The sequence below is a fragment of the Alexandromys fortis genome, unplaced genomic scaffold, assembly GCF_014885135.2.
Source record: "Alexandromys fortis isolate MF-2015 unplaced genomic scaffold, M_Fortis_MF-2015_v1.1 scaffold_1, whole genome shotgun sequence".
NCBI classification, from domain to species: Eukaryota; Metazoa; Chordata; class Mammalia; order Rodentia; family Cricetidae; genus Alexandromys; species Alexandromys fortis.
This window is the reverse complement of record NW_026067927.1, coordinates 25365522-25391658: the sequence shown is the minus strand read 5'-3', so window position 1 is coordinate 25391658 and position 26137 is coordinate 25365522. Positions and strand designations below refer to the sequence as shown.

Genomic DNA, 26137 nt, shown 5'->3' with positions numbered 1-26137 from the left:
TGTCAAGCAAAACACCTGAAAAATCTCATCCCATGGCAAGAGTATAAAAGGATGTGGTCCCTTTGAAAAAACAATTCCTCATTATCTATAAGGTTCAATTAAAATTATCATATGATTTAGCAATTTGAGTTTTAAATCTTTTTCTTCGTGATACAGTTTAAGACATACAAGGATTTATTCATAGTAAATCCCAGTCCCAGAAACAGACTAAATGGCAGTTCACAGTAGAATGGACACATGGCAATTGCTAGTGGTACAATGGAATAGTATTTAATAACGAGTGTAGCTGCTAAGGCGGCGTGGATGGCTCTGTAGCCACTGATGCTGCGTCGATGACTCTCACAGTCACTAGACCGAAGTCAGACAGGAAGCAGGAGTTAGACGCAAGGCAATGCTTTTTGTAGGGCTCCACTAAGTCCCAGAACCGAGGAAACTAGTCTGCAGTGGTTGAAATCAGAGCCCAGGGCCCTCTCACTGGGTTGCTGGGGGATCTGAAAAACTGGAAAGGAACACTAGGACTAGTCCAGAAACATGAAAATGCCCCAGCTCTTATTTGGGTGGTGTATGCAGTTGTTAAATACGATTAATATTGATTATTAATATTAACTAATTAATATTAATTAATATAATTGACCATATAAAATGTGTGGGCTTTAATGTGTAAAAAGTATATGTCAATTTTAAAGGCTTGTTTGTGCCACTGTCATGTAACCATGCTGCTAAGATTGTACATTTGTTTGCCCACCTTTTCAGTTCAAATCACGTCACATTATCTTACACACGCGCGCGCAACTATTTTTTGTATTCTACGCTAGCCTTGAACTTGCTATGCAGTCAAGGCTGGGGTTGAACTCCTGATCCTCCTGCCTCTGCCTCTGGAATTCTGGGACTACAGGACTGCACCACCCCACCTAGTCTTTCCTTTGTGTGTATATTAAGTTGACCTATATGAAATTACCAAATGTTCAATAGTTTTGGCCGATAAAAGTAAAACTTCTCCATGATCTAAACTAATAGGTTTTTAATGTTTGTGGATTATTTGCTTAGATTACATTTTCAGAGACAGGTGTTGAGCCAACACAAAAGTCTGTAGGTGAATACTCCTGCCTTCCATTACCTGTCATTTTAACAAATTGATAGTCTAGCCTTTTAAGTGTCTGGCTTGGACCTTACTTTTGATTATTTGCATTCTGTTTACACATTCCGCCGCCCTACTAAACGGCACGTTTAAAGGAGACAGCACTTAACTAACAACAAAACAAAGCAAAACACGCTAGTTACCGACCGCTCCAGGAGCACAGCTGTTAGGCCTCAAACTTGAGACAGACTGGCTGAGGGGTCTATTTAACATAAACATAACATAACAAAGCGGACCTGGCTGCCAGGTTCTCCCAGGATCCCTCAGTCCTCAGCTGTTACAGGGTCCTTCTGACTAACACACACCGATTCCTACCTTAAACTTCTCCAACCCAGGGCCTGGGCTACCCTTCTTCCAGATGCCCTTCCCTATATAATTCAACCATTTTGGGTACCTTTTTCCTCTACTCTTCACACTCCTGACTCTCCTCGGTCTCCACCCCACTCTCCACACTGGGCCTGGCTCAAGGTCACGTTCAGTCTGGACTCTCCCAGACGTCTCTGCCTCTGCCTCTGCTCTCCCTTTTATAAGTAATTACAGACCGTCTCCTCCACCAACCACACCTAGGAGCAGACCTATCCTTCCTTTTTTATTTCTTCTTCTTTTTTTTTTTAATTCAACAACAATTTCTTTTTCTCTCTCTCTCTCTCCTAGCATAGTGCCTTGTGTGTTTTACTCATTCATTCAACAAACCTTCAGTTTCACACAAACGACCAGTAACTGTAAAGTGCAACAATCTTTCAAAAAATCCTGAATCAAACATTACCTGTTTCAAGTATCCCAATAGTCTAATTTAACATTCACACCCCAGGTTTTACACTAGGACCCCCAAGTTTCCACGCTAGGACCTTCTAATGTTTATCAGTGCTCTAATCCAAAACAAAAAACTGTAGCCCTATGTGGCGGTGTATACCTTTAATGTCATCACTCAGGAAGCAAGATCAGCCTGAAGGTTACATAGGGAGACTTTGTCTCAAAACACGAAACTCTGAAAAGTTAGTAAGTGTATTTATTGACTCTGCAACTGTAGTTCCCTACGTTCTGTGAATAAGTTCTTAAAACGCAACACTAGAGAATTTGAGACCCGGGTAGTTAATTAAAATCTAAGCCAGTCGAGTGACCTAGGACTTTTTACAGGTCTGCGAAGGATAAAGGAGTCATTACTATTCTTTAAGGACAACCGCGTAATGAAAATGTAGATCGTTGCGGCAAAGAGCACAAAGTAATTTTCTGAGTGTCTCCACGGTAAACAATCGTGACGCTCAGCAGCGAAAAGTGGTTAAGACGCGCCTCAACCCTGTGCCAAAGAGGAGGTGACCGCAGGACACGGCAAGGGGGGCGAGGGGCGTGGCAACGCAGAGGCCGGCCCCGGAGAGGGTGTGGCTATGGGCAAGAACCGGGAAGGGGCGTGGTTCGGATGATCATATGAAGGGAATAGTAGTAAATGGCCCGGAGAGGGGCGGGGCAAGGGCGGGGCTAATCGAGCCCGCGTCTATGGGAGGGGGCGTGGCCACCGCGGACTACGGCGCCCGCCGCCCCCGCCCCGGCAGGAAAGGGCAGGTCTGCGCCGCGGCTCCCGCTCGCTCCCGCGGCGACTCGTGGTCGGGGCCGCGCGGGAGCGACATGCCTGCGCGCCCGGGCTTGTGACCCGCTCGGGGATGGACAGCGGCTCCGTGGCAGGCGAGCGGCCGAAGCGCACGCCGGGCCGTCAGCGGCTCCTGCCCTCCGGCTGCAGACTTCCTGCGCGCCCCGGCATCTCCCCGGTGCCCGGCGGACGAAGCTGGCTGAGGCCTCGCGGACGGGCCGCCCGCGCGTCCCCGCTGCTGCTCCTCCTGCTCGTGCCCTCCCCGCGCCTGGCCGCCACCGCCCCGCGTAGGACGCTGGCTGAGTGCACGCGCCCGGGGCACGCCGTCCCCGTGGCCGCGCTCGGCGCCGGCAGGAATGCGCAATGCCGTCTGTCGCTGGGCGCCGGGCGTGTGGCCGCGCTGGCGAGCAGCCGGAGAGGTGAGACAGGCGGGAGGACAGGTCACCCGGGTGGCAGGGATCTGCCTACGCCCGGGCGAAGGTTCGGAGCGCAGAGCCCGTGTGTCCGGGCACCCACTGACACGCATACTCGGGTCTTCCCCGATTCACCTGTTGGAGCCTCGGAGACGTGGGAAAAGTTCTGGATGCGGGTGCCTAGGCGTGCAGGTCCTAGAGGAGCAGATCCGGGAATGAAAGGATGGCCTTACGCTTTGATTTGATTCCAAACTGTATTGATTCTTTCATGGCGTCGCCCATTCTGTGGCTGGCACTTTACTAGCTGTTCGGGGTAATAGATCCACAAAATCACGCAAGACATACAGCATGTATGTGTGTTTTCTATATGTACTTGTCCATATTAACCTTATATGTAGTAATTTGACAAGTACTATAGAGAAAAACAGAGGCAGTATGTTTAGGAATTGAAGAGGATCTCCGTTTGTGAGTTTTAATTGGGTGACCAAAGTCTGATTCATTGAGGTGTCATTTAAATACTTGAAGGAAGGGGAGGAACATCACTGAACTGAGTAAGCTTTTGAAAGTAAACTAACTAGAATTTGCTCTCAGTAAGTAGCAGATAAAATCTAATCGTGCCGGCTAATCAGAAAATGTGGCATAATTACACCTTGGGTAACTCGTTTCTGTTCGATGAGTGTTGCCGGCATCTAAAATTTAAGAATACCTGTGACTAGGGGAGAAATGGATAGTTATGAAAGGTGAAAGACGGTTTATACACAGACGGGAAATGAGCAGTGAACTTATATCAGCCCTGTAGGAAACAGGAGTTGGAGGTGGGTCTGGCATCTTATTTCCATACCTTGCCTTTCTATGTGCTATTTTGATTTGTTTTGTTTTGAGACGGGGTCAGAACTGTGTAGCCCTGGCTGGCCTTGGACATAAAGTGATCTCCTGCACCTCCCAAGTGCTGGGATTAAAGTCTAGGCTACCACACCCTGATTACTGTACAATTGACAAGCTGTTGCCTTCCTATCTGTTTGCTTCTTTAAATATACGAATTTAAATTTCTTATTGCATTAGCAAGATGGTCCCCTTTTAATGTCATTCTTCAGGCAGATATGAGGAGAGATGCATTTTCTAAGAAGGAGACAGCAGAGTCAGTAGGAGGGTTTCATGCCCATTTTTGTCCCTTTGTTCTGTGCCCAGGATTGGTTGGTTGGTTTTGTGCCTGAAGCCCTCAGTAGATAGATTCACTTCAGGATGCTGTGCCTTGAAAATTTGCAGTCTGTTTCTCGTCTGTTCAAGGTTAACTTTGAATTCCTTTTGTAATTAAGGGTTTTAACATCCTTGGGCTATGATGAAGATCTCCAGAAAGGAGAATTACATGTTACATTCTAGTACACCTCAAGTTACTGACTTCCTGCTGTGGTCCCCGGGAATTCAGAGCTGCTATGGTCCCCGCTGTTGTCATTTGACAGAGAGCAAGGAGCCTCCCCTCCCTCAGCAGGAGTGGAATGCCAGCTGAGAAGTGGCCAACCCTTTTCCCTACTTTTTAGAAGACAGCTTTCTTGAAATAAGCTTGCTATTTCTGGTTCCAGTTGTCTTGGGAAAAAAAAGAGGAAAAAAGCCATAAGTGTACAAATCCCTGCTAGCTCCTAATAGCAGCGGGAGTTTGGGGACCTAATTCAGTGGATAAAATACTCATGAGGAAGGACCAGAGTTCAGATCCCCAACCCACATAAATGCTGGGCTTGCACAGTGATCTGCCTGCCATTGCAGCACTCAGAAGGTGCCACTGGGGGCAATCTCTAGCCACAGCCATGAGTTCTGGGTTCATTTGAGAGAGCCTGCCTGGCTGAATAAGGTAGAGATTTAATCAAGAAAGATGCCAGAGATCAACCTCAGGCTTCTACAGGCAGACACACAGATGTTGCATATGCACCCGAACACATGTGTTCACATATGTGAACCAACTACCGTTCGGGTGCTGGGAATTGAGCGGCATTCTTTGAAAGAGCAGCCAGTGCCTGTAATTTCTCAGCCTTCTCTCCAGCCCTTTCTTGCTTGGCTTTGTTCTACTGTGTAGATATGGAAGAGTGAGGCTGGAGTTGATGTTGTAAGTCACAAGAGTTGCCTTCTCATTCAACACAAGGAATTGGCTGCCACACACTCTGGACTCGTGTTGTCAAGCATCTCAACCCGTGGAATGGTCCAGCAGAGGGCCAGATGAGTGAGGTGGTCTAGGAGGACCCCCAGAGGAGCCCTTTCATACATTCCACACTGTTTTTTAAAGCTAGGTCTGCTTTATGTTGGGCAGAACTTTTTTTGGGTGGGGGTGGGGTGCAGGGGGCAGAGCAGGGTCTCGTAACCCAGGCTGGTCTTAAACACCCCAATGTAGCCAGGGATGACCTTGAACTCCTGAACCTCCAGCCTCTTCCTGAATGCTAGGAATTCAGGTGTGCCCCACAACACTTAGTTTTCTGTGGTGTAGAACATTGAAACCAGGGCCTCCTGTGGACCAGGCAAGCGCTCAACTAAGCCTCACTTACTTGCTGTTATCTTAGCTGCCTCTAGTCCTGCCTCTAGATGGACGGTGATGGAAAAGGCCCAGTGTGATGTGAGTTCACTCATGAACAAGTAGACTAGCTAGTGTCATAATCTAGATCCTGGATGTTGTTATAGTTTAATTGCAAAGTATAAAATTGTTCCTGGCTTGCTGTATAGAAGGCCTTCTGATGGGATGCCAAAACTGAAAACAGTGAATCTGACTGCCTCTGGACCACGTGGGCTACTGGATGATGCAGATGTGGAAATACAGTAATAAGTGCTAGAGCCAAGCTTCCTGTGCTAGCTTGAGAACACGGGCAAAGGCACAATAAAGGCTGTTCTTTACCTGGGTGGAGGAAATAGACAAAGTTTATGTAAAAACATAAAAGCTGGGAACGGAAGCAGCCTCCTTAAAGCAGTAAGGGCTTGTTTTTACTCTCAGACGCAGAGGTCCTTGCATTTTATATTTTGTCAGGCAGCAAACATTGCTGATACAATTATCGTATCTTTTGTTCTTAACTCGCTGCTCACCGTGACTGACAACTACTTCTTCCCAAGTGGCCGGTCATGTGGGATGATTGCTGAAGGCCACAGAGAAACACCAGACCTGTGATATCTTGCCCACTCTACCTTAAAGGTTCAAGAGAGGTGGTTGAACAGCTTAAGTGTTTTTCTGGTCATGAGAAACCCTTTATCCCTGAGTTATTAAAGGATTCTTCTCCTACTCTCTCCATAGTAGCAGGCTGCCCTGCAGCCACACTGTGTGCCAGCGTTAGAAGAGCAAAGATAAATCTTTAGCAAGATTGTCGTGTGCCTAAAGGTCTGTAGCTTGAACAAAAACTCTTTATTTTAACTAGCCCTGTTTTTTTTGTCAAAATGACTCTTTTAATAAGAAACTTTTAGGTTTAAACACCTTTTCTTGACAAAATTAGATGGCTCAGCAGTCCCAGCACTTGCTGCATAAGCAAAAGACCCTGGATTCAAATCCCCAGCATTTGTGCCAAATGTCAGGGAAGGCTGCCTGCATCTTAACCTCGCTGCAGGGGGAGCTAAGATGGTCTCTGTGGTTAGCTCCCTGCCCATCTAGCCCCAGGCTCACTGAGAGACCTTGGCTCAGGGAGTAAGGCACGGAATGGTAGCAGGACATCAGACAGCCTCATCTGGGCTCTGGGCACCTAGTAGTGGCACAGTCCTGCACGCACGCGCGCGCACACACACACACACACACAATAGAAAGAATTGCTGGTGCCAGGTGGCAGAGGCATGAGGATCTCTGTGAGTTCAAGAGTTCAAAACCAACCTGATCTATATAGAAAGTTCCAGAAGAACCAGAAATAAATACATAGACTTTCTCCCCCTCCCCATGTTATTCTAACTTAAAAACAAAACTTTTAGTGATTGGTAAAGTACAAAAAGCCAGGTAAATGTCACAATGTGCTTGGCTTTCTGTATCAGATGGAGACCTTGAAATAACTTTACAGGATGGGTTGGATCCGTGATCTCAGGACCTGGAAGGCCAAAGCAGGGGGATCTTGAGTTCAGAGTCAACCTGGGCTACAAAGTGAAACAAAAAAAGGCAGGGAAAGGGAGGGGGCTGTCCCTAGAGTAGGAATTTAAGTGATAAAGAGTATCTTTAAAACCAGCGTAGGTGTGGTGAAGAAAGACTGAATTTTCCTTCCCAGATCAGGGTCCAGCCTTGTCCTTAGTTCTAGCCAGGATAATTAGATAAGAAAATGAAACACCTGGCGTCCAGGCTGGAGCGCAGAGTAAAGCTCTCCTTCCCGGATGCCATGGCCTTGGTTGTAAAAAACACTGGGGACGCCCTGAACTACTAGGAAAAGTCAAAGTCCACCAAGGCACCCGTGAGTCCAGAGTCAGGTGTATATATACACCACAGTGCACACTCTGAAAGTGAAACAGTTTGATTTGGGGACGTGACCTTAACTAACCCTTAGGGGTAAGTTTAGGAAAAGATCACAAAGCCCACACTCAGAGAATTGTAGAACATGATTGGAGCAAAGACCTAAATTAATAGAAAGAGGTCTCGTGTTTATTAATTTGAGTACTATATTACTAAGATAATCAATTCATAGAATGCAGTCCTCAAATATCTCAGGACCTCTTTTTTGCAAAAAATGGCATACTTATCCTAAAATTCATCTAGAATAGACCAACAATCAGGATAAAGAACACAGTCCACGTCCTGATGAGACAGATGTTCTGGGTAGATTAAACAGATGGAGAGTTCAGAGATAAACCTTCACACACAGCAGCTGACTTTCAACCAGCTTGACGAGACAGTGTCATAGAGAAGATGGGGCTGGCACAGCTAGATGTCTTTATGCAAAACAACGAGGCTACCTCATGCCATATGCAGCTCTTCCTGGATCGTAGGCCTCAATGTCAGAGCTAACATTGGAAACCTCTTAGAAGAAAACATGGCGCCCATCTTCGTACAGTTGGGTTAGCAATAGTCTCTTCCACATGGCATCAAACGTAGAAGCAGCAGAGGGGGGATAGATTATTTGGGCATCATCAAAATTGAACTTCTCAAAAGTTCAAAACAAAAAATATATAAAAAATAAATATTAAGAATGTAAAATTTAAAAATAAAAATATTAACTAACTAATAATTGGAGAAAGTATTTGAAAATAGTCTGATAAGAAACTTGTGTTTGGAATATGTGAAGAACTCTTCAGGTCAGTAATGGACTGAAATAGACAAAAAGGCTGGAGCGATGGCTCAATAGTCAGGAGCAAGCTGGGCATGGTAGCCCACGCCTTCAATCCCAGCACTTGGAAGGCAGAGGCAGGTGGATTTCTGTAAATTCGAGGCCAGGGTTCACAAAGCAAGTTCTAGGACAGCCAAGAGCTATACAAAGAAACTCTACTAAAAAAAAAAAAAAAAAAAAAAAAAAGCACTTGGGGTGGCTCACAACTGAGTTGTTCGTGACAGGGTCTCTATGTAGCTCTGGTTCTCATAGAACCCTGTGTATATCAGGCTTCAAACTCACAGAAATCCTCCAGCTTCAGCCTTCTGAGTGCTGGGATTAAAGGTGTGTGCCACCACACCTGTACAAATATGTTCTTATGTAGACAAAGGACTTGGATGGACATTTTCTTTGAGAGATGACCAGCACCGTTAGAGGGGAGAGCAGAGCAGTGATATTGCCTGTGCCCGCTAGGGTGGTTATAATTTACAGAGCAAACATCATAACAAGTGTTAGTGAGGATGTGCAGAAACTGGCAGCTTCCTTGGCTGTGAGTAAACAAGAAAATTGGTGATACCACTTAGGAAAAAATCTGGCAGTTTCTTAAAACAGCTACCATGTGACCCTGCAGTTCTACTCCCAGGGTCATTCGTGAGAGCCAGGACGTTCGCACAGCACACACCCTCCAGCTACCGAACGCATGAACAGTGTGGGCTAGCTCTGCAGTGGGAGACTCTCAGTGACACAGACACAGAGTGCTGGCTCGTTCTGCAGCGTGGATGACCGTTGACCATAACGCCAAGACCGCCCTGTGGGACTCCATACGTATGAAGCATACAGAGTAGGCGGACCGTAGGCCGGAAAATAGATTCCTGGTTATCTAAGGCGGTAATGGAGAGTGGGGGAGAGGGTTGAGTGTGGTGGCGCCAGCCTGAGATCCCAGGATGCGGGAGGCTGATGAGGCAGGAGAATCACTGTGAGTTCAAGGCCAGTCTGGGCCATGTAGTTTGATCTAGGTCAGTCTGGATTGCAGAGTGAGGCCCTGCTTGAGAGGTAGGGACAAGATGGAGGACTGGCTGACGGACACAGTTTCCCATCAGGATGGAGAAAGTTGACTTGGGGATGAGTGCACCACTCTTAATTATACAAGACACCAATGAATTTTATGTCTGAAATGGGTTACATCACATGTGTGGATTATGGCACTGTAAAAACAAGAAGGGTTTCTGAGGCATTGAAACATAACCTGTAGCTTCGAATGGCTTTTCTTTCTCATGGAGACTGATCTGGCTTCCTTTTTCTTCCCTTCTAGAGCTCAGCCTGTCTGCTGGGTGCCCGCAGCTGGAGCACAGAAAGGGGAACTTGCCCTCGTCTGTGAGTCGGAAGCTCTACTTTGACACCCACGCTTTGGTGTGCTTACTTGAAGCAAATGGTAAGCAGTCCGACTCCTGCCCGCCCTTGTTGCTGGATGGATCTTCCTTGGGTCAACACAGCTCTCAGTGACTTCTCAGACTTAGCTTCCTTTCCTGTATTTCTCTTTCGACTTCTCAGCCTTCAGAAAGCTTTTGGTTGCTGTTCTAATTTGATTTTTGTTGCTGTGATTAAGCACCATGACCAAAAGCAAGTTGGGGGAGAAAGGGGTTTATTTGGCTTACATGTTACAGTCCATCATCATTGAGGGAAGTGTGACTGGAACTCAGTAGGAACTAACTGGATAGAGAGAGAGAGAGATCTGTTCAGATTTCACGCCTGACTTTGCTCTGCTAAGCCATTGGTCCTGGGTTAGCCAATTCCATGTCCTGTGGGAGACCCTAACTTAAACAATAAAAATAAGGTGTGAATGATTGAGGATGACCCTCAGCCATCAACCCCTGACTCCCATACACATGTGCACACTCTCACACATAGACCAGAAAGGTTGCCGTGACACAAGCGCCAGTCATTAAAGTACACTTGGAACACAGGATATGATCTTATAATTAATATTCAGAGAAATATGCTGACTACAGTTCTTTATTATATGGCACATGCATCTCCAAAACCAGGTTTTGAGTTAACATAGAGTATGCCTTTGAAATATACATGTCCGTGTTTACTTCACTGAGTTTACCCAGTTGCACACATTTGCGCTAGGTGAGTGCTGTGGCCTCTGTTGGGCGGGCAGACACCCTGGTTTCTGGGTAGCTGGAGAAGCCCGCCTCCTCCGCTTCTGTGTGCCTGCTCACCTGTATGACCACATAAGAAGAATCCCAAGATCCCTTCGGGTATTAAGTGCACTAATGTACTTAGTGAGCTTTGGAAAAATGGCCAAACACTGTGTTATAGTTTGTTCAGCTTTTCTCATCGAATGAAACAGCAGGCATTTTCCACCCAAACGTCCTTCAGCCTCGAACTTAAGAGAAAACTAGAGATGAGATGGGGGACATATAAAGTCGTCTCGATAAGCAGATGTGTTCTACTTTGTTTGATTTGGAACCTGAGGACGGTGTTAGAGATTCCTGATGTGTTTCCTTCTGGTCAAGGTGGCAGACATGCCACAGCCTGTAGGTCCGTCTTTCCCACTGTATCATTCTTTCCTCTTTCTTCAGAATTCAGGCCTCCGCAGAAACGTGCGTGCTTCCTACACCTTTGTCTTTGCCTTTTCTCTTCTGAGTTCGGCTGTTTCTGTGTGCTTACCTAGGGTTTACCACTCAACAAGCGGAAATCATTGTGTCTGCGTTGGTCAAGATCACAGAGACCAACATGAATATCGTCTACAGCGATACGGTCACCAAGGTGCAGCAGGTAAATGCTGGCAGGGTGGGTTGGCACATTGGAAATCCGAAAGCAGGATATTACTTGTAATAAATACTCAAGCGGCTTCTTGGATGGTGTCCCATTGAAAAGTATATGGTAATTTTAACTCTAGTTCATAACAAAAGTACTTCAGGAAAGCCATGTAGTTAGTTATGGGATTATGTCAACGTGACGGTTCCAGGTAAGCTCACGTTGATGGCTGGAGATGTGGCCAGAGCTGTAGGTGACAGCTTCATGTTTCCGAGTGCAATCTCTCTCCTGCTGTGCTGTGACTCATTGCTTTTCTATGGATTAGTGTTCTCCTCCTCAGGTTCTCACTTTGGGGCAGAGGGCGCCCTTGCCAGTCCCACTCCGCCCCGCTGCTCTAGTTTGTTTGTAGCTGTCTTAGCAGGTAGAGATGTAAAGAAGTGGGGCTAGAGGCCGTGTTTATTTCTCTTTCTCTAGGAAATCACTCTTCAGCAGATAATGTCTAATATTGCTAATGTGAAGAAAGATATGGTGATCCTGGAGAAGAGTGAGTTTTCAGCCCTCCGAGCAGAAAATGAGGTAAAGCTGCTCAGCTACGCTAACATTCTCTCTGCTAAGGCGCTGAGCTGCACACACCTAGAAGGGCACAAGGAAATAGCTGAGTGACTATTCAGGGTTACACAGCTGAGCACATCAAGGTGAGAACTTTCCTAGCCCTGGAAACCCAGCCCAGACCCCTTCTCGTGCCTCCTCTCGAGAAGTGAACAACCCTGGCTGATTAACCCTCCATTGATTGTGCGCATTCTAGACTTCTGTGTGGTAGATGCATACAGTGTGCTGCATACCAGAACCTTGTGCTTTCATTGTCTATGCTGTTATATTAATATGTGCATCATCCTACTAGAGTAGGTATTAGGATTTTCCCCCAGTCTGGAAGGTTAGGAGTAGATCTATAGAATACCACTTTCCTACCAAAAAAAAGTAGATCAATAAATATTATTTCTTTTTAAGCCTTTTTATGTTTGCGGGTGTTTTCCCCACGTGTGTATCTGTGTGCTACTTGCATGCACTGCACACAGAAGCCAGGAGAAGGTGTCAGATCATCTGGAATTGGGATTTCAGATGGTTGTAAGCTGCTGTGTGGGTGCTGGGAATCAAACCTGGGTCCTCTATAAGAGCAACTAGGGTTCTTAACCACCAAGCCATCTCTCCAGCCCCAATTTTTTTACTGACTATGTGTACAATGCATGTGTATGCATGTGCATGTGTGAATTCCAGAGCATGCTTGTGGAGGTCAGAGGATGACCTTGCAGGGCTGGTTTTCTCCTTCCACCTTCAGGATTTGGGGACAGAATTCGGGCTGTCGGGCTTGCAAGACAAGTGCTTTACCCACCGAGCCATCCCACCAGCCCGCTTTCTGCCTCTTTTAAAGTGTAGTGTGTGGCTCAGGGAAGTGTTTCTTTGCACATGGCTTTTGTCTTCAGTCTCATTGAAGTCCTGTAAGGGAAAGTCACACAGTTCACTTTAAACTCAATTTGTTGAGGGCAGAATTGGGGGGGGGGGGGGAACCAAAGAAGAACTAAGAAGAAAATGGGGTCCCTGAGGACAAATATGTGTCACAGTTCCTCGCTTGATGTGACTGAAAAGGGGGTGCTGGGCTGGTTTCCCAGTTGCACGTGCATTGTAGGATGACTGTAAACCGGGCGTTCGTTTTAGTTGGTTGGGTTTGGGGATTTTTTTTTTTAACAGTCTTATTATATAGCCCAGACTGGTGTTCTACTCAGTATATAGCTAGACAGTCCTCAAATTCATTGCACAATCCTCCTGCCTCAGTGTCCCCAGTGCTAAGATTGGAGGCTGCACCTCCACAGCCAGCTCAGGGAGTTCTGTGTCCTGAGCATGGTCGCGTGTGGCAATGAAGGGCCTGGGGCACCTGTGCTTAGATGTCCGCTGTGACGTTTGTTCTGTGTTTGCCTCCTTACCTGTCACACGTCCCTGACTCCTTTCCCTTTACTCTGTTTTCAGAAAATAAAACTTGAACTCCACCAGTTAAAACAGCAAATGATGGTAAGTTCTCTTTCCTGCCCTCAAGCGTGTGTGTAATCCCATAATTCATGAATAGATAAAATGTCACAGGTACATCGTGTGTCTGGAGCATGCGATGCTGTGGAATTTGTGTAATATACTTCAAAGCACACATCAGGTGGTGTATCAGTTACCCTTGTCTGTGGCCACAGTCATTAAGAAAATTGTGTTGTAGAAGGGTGCGTTCTTCTTTCTTGAGATAGGGTCTCAGTGTGTGTAAAGTTACAGACCCCAGCTTTCCACCTCCCTCTGTGTCTCCTGAGTGCTGGGGTTCATAGCCTCTGCCACCACACCTGGCTGAGTCATTGTAAATCAGAACAGGGTCCCTGAGACCGTTCTAGAAGAGGGCGGCTTCATAGTCTTCCACGTGGGTTTAGATGGTTGCTCGCCCAGCAGCTGGTCACTTTGTAAAGTCGGAAAGAACGGTGGCATTAGAAAAGATGTTGGTGCATCTTAGCGAGAACGCTTAATGTAACCAGAGTTGACTATTTGTCCTTTGGTCTCAAAAATGGTCGGAGGAATTTTATTCAGATTCCAGTGAGGGAGGTTATAAGGCAAGTCTTGAGGTTAAAATAGCTGAGCCCTCCCAGGCCGGTGGGGATTATCTGCGCAGATACCTGGGAGGGCCAGACACAGAGCTGACCTAAGAGTCCTGAGTCCCAGTCTCAAGGCCTCTGGCAGTCCCTGCTGGGCCCGCTCCTTGGGACAGACAGCAGGGAGTCGACGGTGTAAGCCCTCAGAAGGTTCAGATTTCATACGCTGGCTCATTCATTCCCTTTGTCCTCTGCCCTCTGCCCAGGATGAAGTACTCAAAGTCCGGACAGACACCAAATTAAACTTCAATCTAGAGAAGAGCAGAGTAAAAGAATTGGTACGTTCCTTTATGAAAGTAAATCACTGATTTATTTCTTTTTAGAATGAAATGCTTATTGAAGTCTTAGTCTTACAAGCAAGATACAAATATCATTAGACACTTGTCCATTTATCAGAGTTCACAACTTGATTTTAAATTTTAATTACGTCTTACATCAGATTTAAATTTGGTTTCAAAAGTAACATTTAAATTAAAAAGTTATTCAAATTGAATTTAAATCTTTTTGTTTCAAAGATAATAGATTTTGTGACATAGATGTTAGTGTTATGGTTTTGGTCCCTGGGCCCTTTAAGAGACAAGCCACGCCCACTCCCTCCCCCACCCACCGAGGCAGGCTGATCTTCAGCTTCTGGCCTGAGCTCCTCTCTTTCCCATCTTCCTCTCAGAGAGGCAGAGGCAGCTTCGCTTCTGCCCCTCTCTCTCTCTCTCTCTCTCTCTCTCTCTCTCTCTCTCTCTCTGTCCCCCCTTCACCCTTCCTCCTCCATAACCCCCTGAATAAATATTCAACCTCACTCTGCATGTCGTGTCTATGCATGTCTCTGACTCCTGCCCGCCCGCCTGCCATGTGTCTCCCTGCCTGGGACCAGCCACTGCTCAGGGACCAGCAGCCGTCTCTGTGAGCCCCAGTGTGTTTCAATGGATGTATGTTGGATTGCTCTGGCGGGTTTTTCTTTTTCATATTTTTAGCAGTTCTGAGACTCAGACTCTGGGCCTCCCACTTTCCCGTGTTGTACTGCGAAACCACAGGACCCCCATCCCACGCTCCTCCTGGGCTCTAATCCCCTCCACTCCCTGTTGACTTTTTATCCTGTCCAAATTCTCCCATCTTCTTGCTCCAGTCCCCTGCATTGGGAGCCCTTCTGTGGCCTCTGATAGCTCCCTTCTTTAGCTTGAGTGACACAGGAACGTAACTTCCTCGGGGCATAAGAAAGCTGGGGCACGTGGAGCATTTTTGCACTTAGTGAGAGCCGGATCCACGCATTGGGGCCCACGGAGCCCTTCATGCTCCTCACTTTTCAGTGGGTCTTCCGTCAGAGTGTGTCACAGTAGTGAATGAAGCTAGTACTGGAGCTCAGACCAGCCGGCCTACACTGCTGAAGCTGAGCTTTGTTATGCAAAGTAATTGCTGCGCCCTTTGGCTGTCTTTAAAATACCTTTGAGTCACTGTCTCCTGCACCTGGAGCCCTTTGTGGCCTCCCCACCACTAGGTTTTGCTGCAGTTCACTTGGTTTAGAAAGGCAACTGTGTGCTTGTGCATAACCAAGCTGGAAAGAAATATATCTCAGAGACTGGAGCTGCAGGGTGTGGATACAGATGAAAGCCTGTGAACGTATAGGATTTGCTGAGGGAGGAAGCCGGGCTTGGGTCTGTGAAGCGAATGAGAGCAAATGAAGGGTTTGGCATTCTTCTTGATGAGATTAAAATGCTAATTTCAAATTTAAATTAGGACTGAGGTTGTAACTCACTGGCTGAGCGAGCCCTTGGGTAGCATGTGCGATGCCCTGAGTTTGATACAGCCAACAAAAATTAGTTGTGGTGATATTACAGCCATTTCCATAGTAGTATAGAATACTGCTGTTCTGGAGTTCCAGGAGACAGGGCCACCAGAGCGTCATTTTAGTAAGTGTGACAGTGTCGAGATGTAGGCCTTCCTTATCTCTGGATTTGGTAATGCTGTGAGCTTAAAGGTGTACAGACCATCGGGCTCCACTCTGCCCTCTGGTGGTGATATGATGAATGGCACCCTTCCAGTTTATGTAACAGGGTCCCCGAGTCACCAGCCTGGTCCTTAGTTCGGGATTCCGGAGTTTGGGGATGCATTTTTATTCCTGACCACTGCCTTACTACATTCTGTTGCTCCAGGGGTTTGAATAGGACATTTTATAGTGAGAAATTTTGTAGGTACTCTAAGGCATTGCTATTTTTCCTGTTAGCAATGTTAGTTCTTGAAAATGTTCATTTAAACTACAGGATGCCATTTGCTCGATTAAATACTAATGCTCGTTATTATGGAAATATGTCTGATTTTTATTTTAATGTCAAAAGAGCCATAGTAAGTCTTTTTACTACCGTTAATAGATAAGGACCTTCAGAAACACTGGGCTGTGGCTTCCCACAGCAGGGTTCTTTGGTCACTGTTGTTAGGAAAGTTTGTGATGCTTTGCTGTATTTCTTGTTATGTATTCTATGTTAATGCTTTATAGCAATAGTATATCATGTTACGGGGTCATATTTCTTGAACAGTTTTTTCCTAATATTATGTTGTTCCTATAATTCCTCTGTCAGTAATGTCTCTCAGGCTTGTAGCTATTGGAGCGTCATTCCTAAATTAATATAGCAATAGTATATCATGTTACAGGGTCATATTTCTTGAACAGTTTTTTCCTAATATTATGTTGTTCCTATAATTCCTCTGTCAGTCATGTCTCTCAGGCTTGTAGCTATTGGAGCGTCATTCCTAAATTAAACTGACGCCCCCTCCTCTTTATTAGTCCTCTCAAACCCATCTAAATGGGACCCAAGCTATGCTGTTCTAACAGTGGGCAGGACCCAGCGATATCACAGTCAAGAAAGAGACAGAACGAGAAGCAGCAGAGAGAAGTGGAGGGGGCCACACATCAGCAGTGTCTTGGTTTCCTCTCTGTTGCTGGGGGAAACACTGCCACCAAAAGCAACTTGGGGAGGACAGGGTTTATTTCAGCTCACAACGTGTAGTCCCGCATTTAGGCAAGTCAGGGCAGAAACCTGGAGGCATGGAGGAGTGCTACTCACTGGCCTGTTCCCCACGGCTTTTTCAGCCAGCTTAGAGCCCCTGGACCGTCAGCATAGTGAGCTGGGCTCCCCACATCAAATCAAGAAGATGCTCTGAGATCAGTCTGGCGGGCAGTTTTTTTCAACTGAGGTTCCATCTTCCCAAATGACTCAAGTTGATATTAAAACAGCCGACACAGCCAGTGGATATAAGTAAGAAGGCTCAGAGAAAGCTGCGGGCTGCAGGGGTGCAGGGTGACGTCTCCTGTCAGATGTTCTGGGAAGCGGTGAGAACAAAAAGGTTGGGGCTGCAGAATGACTGTGGACCAGACTGTAACCCGTGCATGTTTGTTTCAGTACTCACTGAACGAGAAGAAGATGCTGCAGCTGAGGACAGAAATGGTGTCCCTGGTAAGGACCGGGGCCGACTTGACTGCTGTTCTGTTCATCTTTGCTTCTCCCCATGCATGGCTTTGGGGTTAACCATGTCTGATGTGTTGCAGGAAGATGTACACATTTACTGTGGGATCCTTTTTCATTGTGGCAAAATGTTTGCAAGAATTATCACTGAAAGAGGTTTAGTGCGTAATTCAATAGCATGTTTTGAAGATTTGCTTTATTTTTAATTGTGTGTCTGTCTGTCTGTATGGTGTCTGTCTGTCTGTGGGTGCAAGTGCCTGTAGAAGCCAGAGGAGGTCGTTAGATCCCTGGAGCTGGAGTTACAGGAAGTTGTAAGCTGTCCAACATGAGTGCTGGGAACAAACGCTAAGCCCCTGGAAAAACAACAAGTCCTCTTAACTACCGAGCCACGTCTCCATCCCCATTTATTCTGCAGAGTTGAAACTGTTTTTTCCTTGGGAGGGGTGCACAACTGTGCATGCTTCTGTAGGGTTCAGAGGTCAGTATCAAGTGTCTGCCTGAATAGCTCTTCTCCGCCGTTAGGTCTCTCACTGCAGCCAGAACTTGGTGGCTGGCTAGACTGGCTGGCCCGAGAGCTCCAGGGTTCACCTGTCCACCTCTCGGCCCTGGAGTCACAGGCACACACCTGAGCCATCTCTCCGGCCCCCAACCGTGTCCCATAAAGCCTAGTTCACTCCCTCTCCTCCCAGTCCCACAGTCTCCTTGCTGCTTTCTCTGGGTTTGTCCTCCAGCTGACCTGTGTCAGTGCAGCCAGAGCGTAGCTGTCTCCCATGGCTGGTGGGCTCCAGTGAGTACCGTTCCTCGGGTCCGTCATACCGCACATGGCACAGCTTCCGTCTTCGGACGGTGCTGTTCTGTCGTGGTCTCACAGCTCATTCTTTCTGTCACTCAGCTGCTGTGTGAAGTGTGACAAGCATGGATGCATAGATGTTTAGGGTTTTTTTTTTTTGTTTTTTTTTTTTTTTTGGCTTGGGTTATTTGGGATAAATACCCGGTAGTTGAAATACCATAAAACTTTCAAACTTAACAAAACAAAATCATGTTTCTGAATTAACGTTAAGTCTCAGTGATTGACAAATGACAAAATATAAGACACTATTTGTATTTTCAGTTTAAGGCATGAATTAATTGATGTGTGTGTGTTTCTGTATACATTACATACATGCATATATACATACATACTTACATACATGCATACATACCTTAGCAGTTGAGTGCCGCGAGTGTAGCTTACAAGGTAGATCCCTATAATAATATATATTGTGTTGCCTGGAACCTGTGCTGCAGGACCTTCATGGGATACAAGGGTCTTTCTCTGGAATGGCTTCATTTTCTTATTATTTATCCACATTGATGTTGTTAAAAAGCTACTTGGCAGGTGAATCTCTGTGAGCTTGAGACCAGCCTGGTCTGTAGGGTGAGTTCCAGAACTGTTGGCTACACAGAGAAACCCTGCCTTGGAAAACCAAAAAGAACCTTCTCATCCTTGGCCTTTTAGTAGAACTCTCTCGGTGTTTTCACGCATTAACACGACAGCCAGAGCCATTGTGCACTGGTGGTTAATGTGTGGTCTGGAGTTTTCTCACATTTGGAGAAGGACGAAAATTGTCCCCTGGTCGCTGAGCTGGATGGTAATAGAACACTTGACATTTGACCTGTGAGACAAGACAGCCTGAAAAGGCGTGGCTAGAAATAGTACTAAGTCAGCTCTGTTGCTGTGACCTAAGGCTGTGTTCGTCTCTCAGGGGAACTTCCGTGTCTACTGCAGGGCTAGACAGGGACTACCTAATCTGTCTCCTGCAGGGACTAGACAGGGACTACCATCACTACCTTCGAGAGCGGGTAGTGCAAAGCAGTCTGGTTCTCAACAACGTTGCCATATAGATTATTGTTCTCGATTCTCTCAATAGCTCTTCTGGAGACAAGACCAGTGGTGGGTTGTTGGTTTGTTCTGTTTTTAATCCCTTTTTCCAAACAGAGAAACCGAGACAGAGGATGTTAAGGGCCCTGAACAGTGCAGTGTGGCCAGAGGATGGCAGAGCCAAGACTAAAGCCAGCTCCAGCTCTCGATCCGGGACTGCACCATGCTGAGAAAGAGCTCTGGGTCAGAGCACGGGGCAAAGACCAGCACCCGCAGACTCTAATGTTCTCAACCTGTTTGCTTTCAAAGCACGCCCAGCAAGACAGAGCCCTGACCCAGACAGACAGGAAGATAGAAACCGAGGTGGCTGGCCTCAAGACTTTGCTGGAGGCGCACAAGCTCGACACGATCAAATACTTAGCAGGTGAGCTGCTTCACACCCAGGCATTTAAGACAGCTGGAAAGAATGAGCGAGCATCATAGACCAGTCAGGCGGGCAGCTGACGCCGGCTCTCCTGCTCTAACGTCCTTGTGTTGCAACACATCCTGCAGTTTCCAGTAGGTGGAGTAGCTCCTTTAATTTGCATTTTTCTTCCTTAGCAATAAAGGTACTTTATTATAGTATCTTTATGTGATACTATGCTAACCTTATAATGAGACCTTAAATTTGATAGGATGCTGTCCCCTATGATTTAGGGATTTCAGTGAAGCTCGGTATAGAAAATAGCTTATAAATAGAATGGAAGACCTTTGATTTTCTGACCATCTTACTCCGTTGGTGACACTTGGAGGGGAGTACCCATGTGTGCACCTGAAGAAGCCAGAGGAGGGCATGGCTTCCCTACTCTATCACTCTTCCTTGTTCCCTTGAGGCAGGGTCTCTCTCTGCACCTGGAGTTAAGCTGGCAGCCTGCAGTCCTGTATCTCCCCTCCCCACGCCCACCCACCCACACACAGCTATAGCGCAATTAATAAAACCCAGAGACAGAAATTGGGGTTCAACTGGAAGGTCAGAAAAGCAAGACAGGCCGGGCGGTGGTGGCGCACGCCTTTAATCCCAGCACTTGGGAGGCAGAGGCAGGTGGATTTCTGTGAGTTCGAGGCCAGCCTGGTCTACAAGAGCTAGTTCCAGGACAGGAACCAAAAGCTACGGAGAAACCCTGTCTCGAAAATCAAAAAAAAAAAAAAAAAAAAAAAAAAAAGAAAAGAAAAGAAAAGCCAGCCAATGACTCTTAACTCAGTCCAAAATGGCAATCCTGCCTCCAAGAATCTCAGAATGAGCCTGAGAGCTGTCTCCTCCCGTTTTATATTCTTCTCTAATGCTGGGATTTAAGGTGTGCACCACTACTGCCCGGTTTCTGTGGCAAACTAGTGTGGCTACTGGCTTTCAAGGTGTGTGTCACCACTGCCTGGTCTGTAAGGCTGATCATTGTGGCCGTTTTACTCTCTGAACTTCAGGCAAGCTTTATTTACCAAAATACAAATGAAATCTCCCTACCCACAGCCGGATTATGGGCATGCACAGCTGTCTAGCTGGATCCTAGAGATTCAGACTCAGGGTGCTCTCACGGAACCATCTCTAGCCCCAGGGCAATCCTGTAAACACGTTAGTTTTGCTTGTGTAATGTTTCAGCCAAAGAAGGAATATTTTGGGCATCAAAAAAAAAAAAAAAAAGAAATCACCAGGGGGTTGAAGAGATGGCTCAGTGCTTAACATCACTGCTCATGCGAAGGACCTGGGTTCAAGTCCCAGCACCCACATGGCAGCCCACAATCACCTCTAACTTCAGTCCCAGGGAATCTGATGCCTTCTGGTCTCCATGGGCACCAGGCATGCACACATTGCACATACACACATGCAGTCAAAACACTCATTCACATATGATAAAAAAAAATAAATAAAATTTTTTAAAAATCACAATTTCAAGTCAGTGCTACCATTTCAGATTAATTGAATATTTTAAAGTTATAGCAGCGTTTAGTAGTGAAATTTTGTTCCTTATTTGGAAGTGGATCACACACGTATATACACTTTGATCCCCAGTTGTGGTGATTCTTGCTGGCATTGGAAGGTCTTCCTGACCCCTGCACACGTCTGCACTGGGAAGATGCTGGTGCTGGTTGCCGGGTGGAGACGTGTTCTTTAACAGTGTTTCATGGATGGCGCCCTTTGGCACACTGTTTTCAGGTCTGGACTGGCGCAAGGAGAGGGAAGAAGTGCCTGTAGTCCCTGCCCTTCCTCACTCCGCCCTCTAACTGGCTCCTGGCACCTAAGAAAATCCCTGAGAGTGACTTCGGGGCTAACAGCTCTCTCGGTTGTTTCTCTTGCAGGGTCTGTGTTTACGTGCCTAACAGTAGCTCTGGGATTTTATCGCCTGTGGATATAATAAAGTGCCTATTTAAAGAAATTTCCATCGTTTTGCCTTAAGAGTACAAGATTGTTGTCACATCTACCCCATCCTACTTTTTGCTTCTTGTTTCAAGTTTTAATCCTAATTTGACTTCATGCATATTGCTTATTTCTGTGCAAACCGTGGATCCGTAACCAAGGTGACGAAGTCGGGATTTCTGTAATGCTTCTTCAGCACTCCCCTCTTTAGTTGACTTTCTGACCGAGCAGTGTGGACCACGTTTTCAAGACTCCATTCGACCAAAGCAGTGGACTTGGTCTAAACCTGCAGTATATGACAAAAATAAATACTGGTGTCGTCCTCGGCTGCTTTAAGTAGTTCGTAAGGTAGAGAACTCGGGAACTCATTTTGAAGACAAAATAGCTTTAAATCTGAAGAATCCTTGGAGTCCAACCCAGAATACCATCTCTTCTCCGCCTCTGAGCTGTGCTGGTGCACCTTAGGGGCCTTTGTTTTCATTGTCTTGGTGAAAATGCGGTGCTTGCTGTTGTTAATGCGCCTGCAGCTGGGAGTCCTGGTGCCTAACGCAGCTTTGTGATCCCAGCACAAGTTCTTCCACTGCTGCCAATCACGTGTTTCTGATATTGAGACAAGGGCTTGCCATCTAGCCCAGGCTGGCTTTGAACTCAGCCCCGCATCAGTGCCGCCATGCCTGGTCTCTGTCTTTCAGATGGCTAGCTTTCCCCCTCTTCATCCTCTTACTTTCCTTCACCATGTGGGAGCTCACCACACTCACGGCGTTACCTCCCTAGAAAACGCGGAATTCTTAGAATGAAACCCCGCTTCAGTTTGGGGTTTCGAGTAAACGTCCTTCTGGTTGTCCACCTTTTTTTTTTTTTTTAATAAAATGGCACACTGCACTTTCCCCCTGTGGGCTGTCTAGATGGTGTGCACAGTGCCCAGAATGAGTGTGCCTGTGCCTGTGCCAGCTCAGGCTGCCGCTCGCCCAGGGAGAGCCGCCACGCTTGCCATGCGCCTCACGTGTGTTGATTTCTTTGTGGCTGGAGATGACCTCACATCCACCTTTCCTCTGTCTTTAAAACAAACAGATCATGGTGCAGCAGGGTTTTTCTGGAGAAGCGCGTTCTCCTCTTATTTAAGGTATTGGCACACGGATGAGGGTGAGCATTTGGGAAGCGGCGACACCAAGGGACCCTTCCTGGCTTTCTCTCACGCAGGCACAAATGTACAAGCTGGTGCACAGTGTAGAAACCCCTAGAGACATCACCACTAGATGTGTGGAATAAATCAGCCCTTGTCACGGTTCCAACCACGTTGCTAAAAATAAAGGCTACCTTTTGTTCCTTGAATGTAATTTCCAAGTTTTAGAAATCATTAAGTTCTTGCCTCTTCAGAAAACATTTGTGTAAGAAGATTCTGAGCCCCACATATTATGGAAATCAAGTGCTTTTGTATTAGAAGAGTATCAGGGTGAAACAGAAGTTTATCCTTTTTAAGTAGAAAAAAAAAGGTCTTAACCACCCAATAAAACACTTTGTTGATGTATGCTCTCCCCTTTTCAAAAAAGAGTCCCCAAAGTCTTTCCGTCCAGCTGTCCCCATACACTCTGCAGGCCTCCGAGAATGCTTTCTCACAGTTAGTTAACCACAGCACAGCTTTGGAGAAAGGCCCCGAAGCCCAGATGCCCGTATCATCTCCTAGAGGAAAAAGCACGGTGTGCAGTTGTCTGTTTTCCCGCATCCTGATCAGGTATGCTAAGGATCACATCCTGTGTCTGCTTAAAGCATTCCGAAGCCTCCTGGTCTCTGCGGGCTGTGCTGATTTGCTCTAGAGTCCTTTATCGGACATTACAGTGCTGTTTGGCCTTAGAAACTGTGCTGTCATTGAGGGTGTGGGTGTCGTGCATATCTGAAACTTAGGAGCGTGCAGGACTATGCTCCCTTTATTTCCTAATAAAGTTGAAAAGCACTGAGCTATAAATAACTATGCATGTCCTCCCGTCGCTGCCTCGGACATACAGTGTGTGGGTGCCATGACCACACACTAACTGAACTTTCCTCGATGAGGCTTCAGAGCCCTTGGGAAATGTCTGGCAGGTTTCCAGATGGCAGACTTGGGTCGAGCCTGTGGGACATTTAGCAGTAGCTGCTAGGAGGGGAGGGGGATAGAACAGTCCGGTGGGCAGCGTGCTTCCCCCTCTTATTTCGGCTGAGGACTAAACCACAGGTCTTGAATATTCTATCCTGCCTCAGTCTCCCAAGTGCTGGGTTTATAAGCATTAGCGTGTCTGGCTCCCTCTGGCTTTTTTTTTTTTTTTTTTGCCACAAGTCCAATTTCACTCCTTCCCTGCATTTGTATGCAAAGCCCCTTTGGGGCTCTTTACTGGAGACATTTGCTTTGATTTCTGTACTGCTTTTCTTGTTTAAAATCTGGCAATATGATTTTCCCTTCAAGTGTGCCATGCACCCTAGTAAGTCACATTCAGGAACAAAGGCCTGACTCAAAGCCCAAGTCTTGCTGGAGTCTCTCAGATGGCTTTCAGCACCAGATCGTGAGCCACAGCAAGCCTGTGCTTGGCCTGACCTGTCTCCTGTCTTGGCCTGACCTGTCTCCCTCTGGTTTTCCTGTCCCTCCTTCCAAGCCTCTCTGCCTGCCTGCTAATTAACCCTGTCATTACTGTGAGCATTTCCGTCCCCCAACCCACCCGTCTGTGCTGTGTGCCAAAACTGGCAGAACCTACCCTAGAAAAATTTGGGACTTTAAGGTGTTCAAAATTGTTACAGCTTTTATGGCCCTAAGGCAAAACTGTGTTAACCGGGAATAATTTATTGTTTATGTATATAAGATATTTGCAAATGTTAAACCTTGTAGCAATTGTTCTCAGAAAATATCTTTTTACAGACTTGTACTTACATTCCTTCAGTGATAATCCAGATCATTTTGTAACCCTTTTAAGTACTTCAGCAAATATTCAATTATATTTTATTATTGTATGGAATGAATATATTTTATTAATTAAGCTAAAAGATTTATGTTTGTGTAGTTAATGTACCTTTCTGGTTCGAACTGTGTATGAAATAGAATATACCTTCTATCTGGAACAGTTGTATCTACACTCTTTTAATTCCGCCATTGCAAAATGATACCATCCAGTTGCCTCTAGTGAATTACAAGTAAATATAATACCTAAAAAAATTGGATTTACAGAGAAACTATATTTGAAAGTGAATGTCTGATTTGCAAAATAAATATTTATTTGAGAGAATTTTTAGCAACTCTGTGTAAAGTGTTTTAACTCCCTGCGTGAGGGGAAATGGTGCAGTGAACACCCGGGGTTAAGGTATCAGAGCTGTGGAAAAGCCGTGGTGCATTGCGGGGTTCGCTCCTCTGTACCTCACCTTTGTCCCTGATGGACAGAGTCTCAGACCCAGTGTAAACCACTGATTGCCTTCCCTGGGCAGTCACAGTGACCAGAGAGAGCGCACAGAGGATGGGAAAGCCACATAGAGTCGCTTTGAAGCAGTCGGGCTGGGGTATAGCAGGCTAATTCTCCGCCTTAGAAACTTCTTCCTGGGTGGGACTCTCCAGGCTGACCTTGAGTTGGGCATTCAAGGAAGTCTTTGGGAAGGTGGGGGAAATGGAATGTCAAGATAGCCAGAAAATTCTTGTTGAGCAAGACTCATTATTTTTTTCCACCCAGAAATCTTTCACCAAAGTTAAGACAATCAAAGAAACTAGATGTAGCCAGGTTTTTTATTGCTATTTTTTTTCTAGAGGTACTTGTTAGGGATCAACCAGGTGCATCATACCTGCAGTCCCTCCCATCACTTAAGAACCTGAGGGGGGGGGCTGTCGTGAGATTGAGGCTAGCTGGGGTTACACAGTTAGACCATTTCAAATAAAAAAAATAAGAGAAGAAGAAGAAACTCCTTTAAAAGTGAGCCATGGTTCCTCAAAGATGAGGCAGGTTGAGGCCCTGATTGGTTCAGAGATTCGGCTCAATATCAAATGGAGCATTTTATATTTTAGTCCCGCGGCACCTTGACTCCCTCAGTCCCTTTCACATCATCAGCAAACCAAAACCTTTGTCTAGGCACCTTGATTTTTCTAAGTGTGTGAAAGGAAGGCGTTTTCTAGAAGCAGATTTCCATCTGTCCTGTTTGCTATACTGCTAGAGAGGCCTGTTTCTCTTCCACCTGCAAACAAAAGATAGAGGCGAGTCATCTCTTAGCTGAGCCAAGCTGCTAAGACTACACCAGACCAGCTGCTCTAGAAGAAGCAGGGAACCTGTAGTGATGCTTTGTTTATGTTTTAACAAATAAAGCTTGCCTGAAGATCAGAGTGCAGAGCTAAGCCGCTAGAGCCCAGGGAGTGGTGGCACCCACCTTTAATCCCAGGACTCAGGAGACAGAGGCAGAGGGGTCTCTGTTGGTTGGATAGTTAGTTAGTTAGTTAGTTAGTAAGTTAGTTAGCACTAGGGAGGTGGAGACAAGAGTGATATGGCTGGGTGGAGAGAGGAATATAAGGCAGGAGGAGACTGAAGTTCATGGCAGCGTGAGGTTTGGTGGAGATAGTTGTGGTCTTAGGATCACCCCTGCAGTCTGAGGATGCAGTCTGGGGAGACAGCCTGAGGAC

The 26137-nt window shown here is 46.3% G+C and overlaps 1 protein-coding gene across 2 annotated transcripts; it reads left to right on the top strand.

The window, feature by feature from the left end:
- Window positions 1-2664: 2664 nt before the first annotated feature.
- Window positions 2665-24767, top strand: Mcur1 (mitochondrial calcium uniporter regulator 1). 2 transcript variants are annotated; one of them, XM_050144209.1, is made up of 9 exons: window positions 2667-3142; window positions 9689-9808; window positions 11057-11160; window positions 11617-11718; window positions 13165-13206; window positions 14024-14095; window positions 17207-17260; window positions 19440-19554; window positions 21462-24767. In XM_050144209.1, the coding sequence occupies exons 1-9, from the start codon at window positions 2797-2799 to the stop codon at window positions 21515-21517; spliced, it is 1011 nt and encodes a 336-aa protein (XP_050000166.1). In that variant the 5' UTR covers window positions 2667-2796; the 3' UTR covers window positions 21518-24767. The 2 variants fall into 2 exon arrangements, with proteins under 2 accessions (XP_050000167.1, XP_050000166.1); XM_050144210.1 differs by lacking the exons at window positions 19440-19554; window positions 21462-24767 and adding an exon at window positions 19248-19433 and having other exon boundaries at window positions 2665-3142.
- The last annotated feature ends 1370 nt before the right edge of the window (window positions 24768-26137 follow it).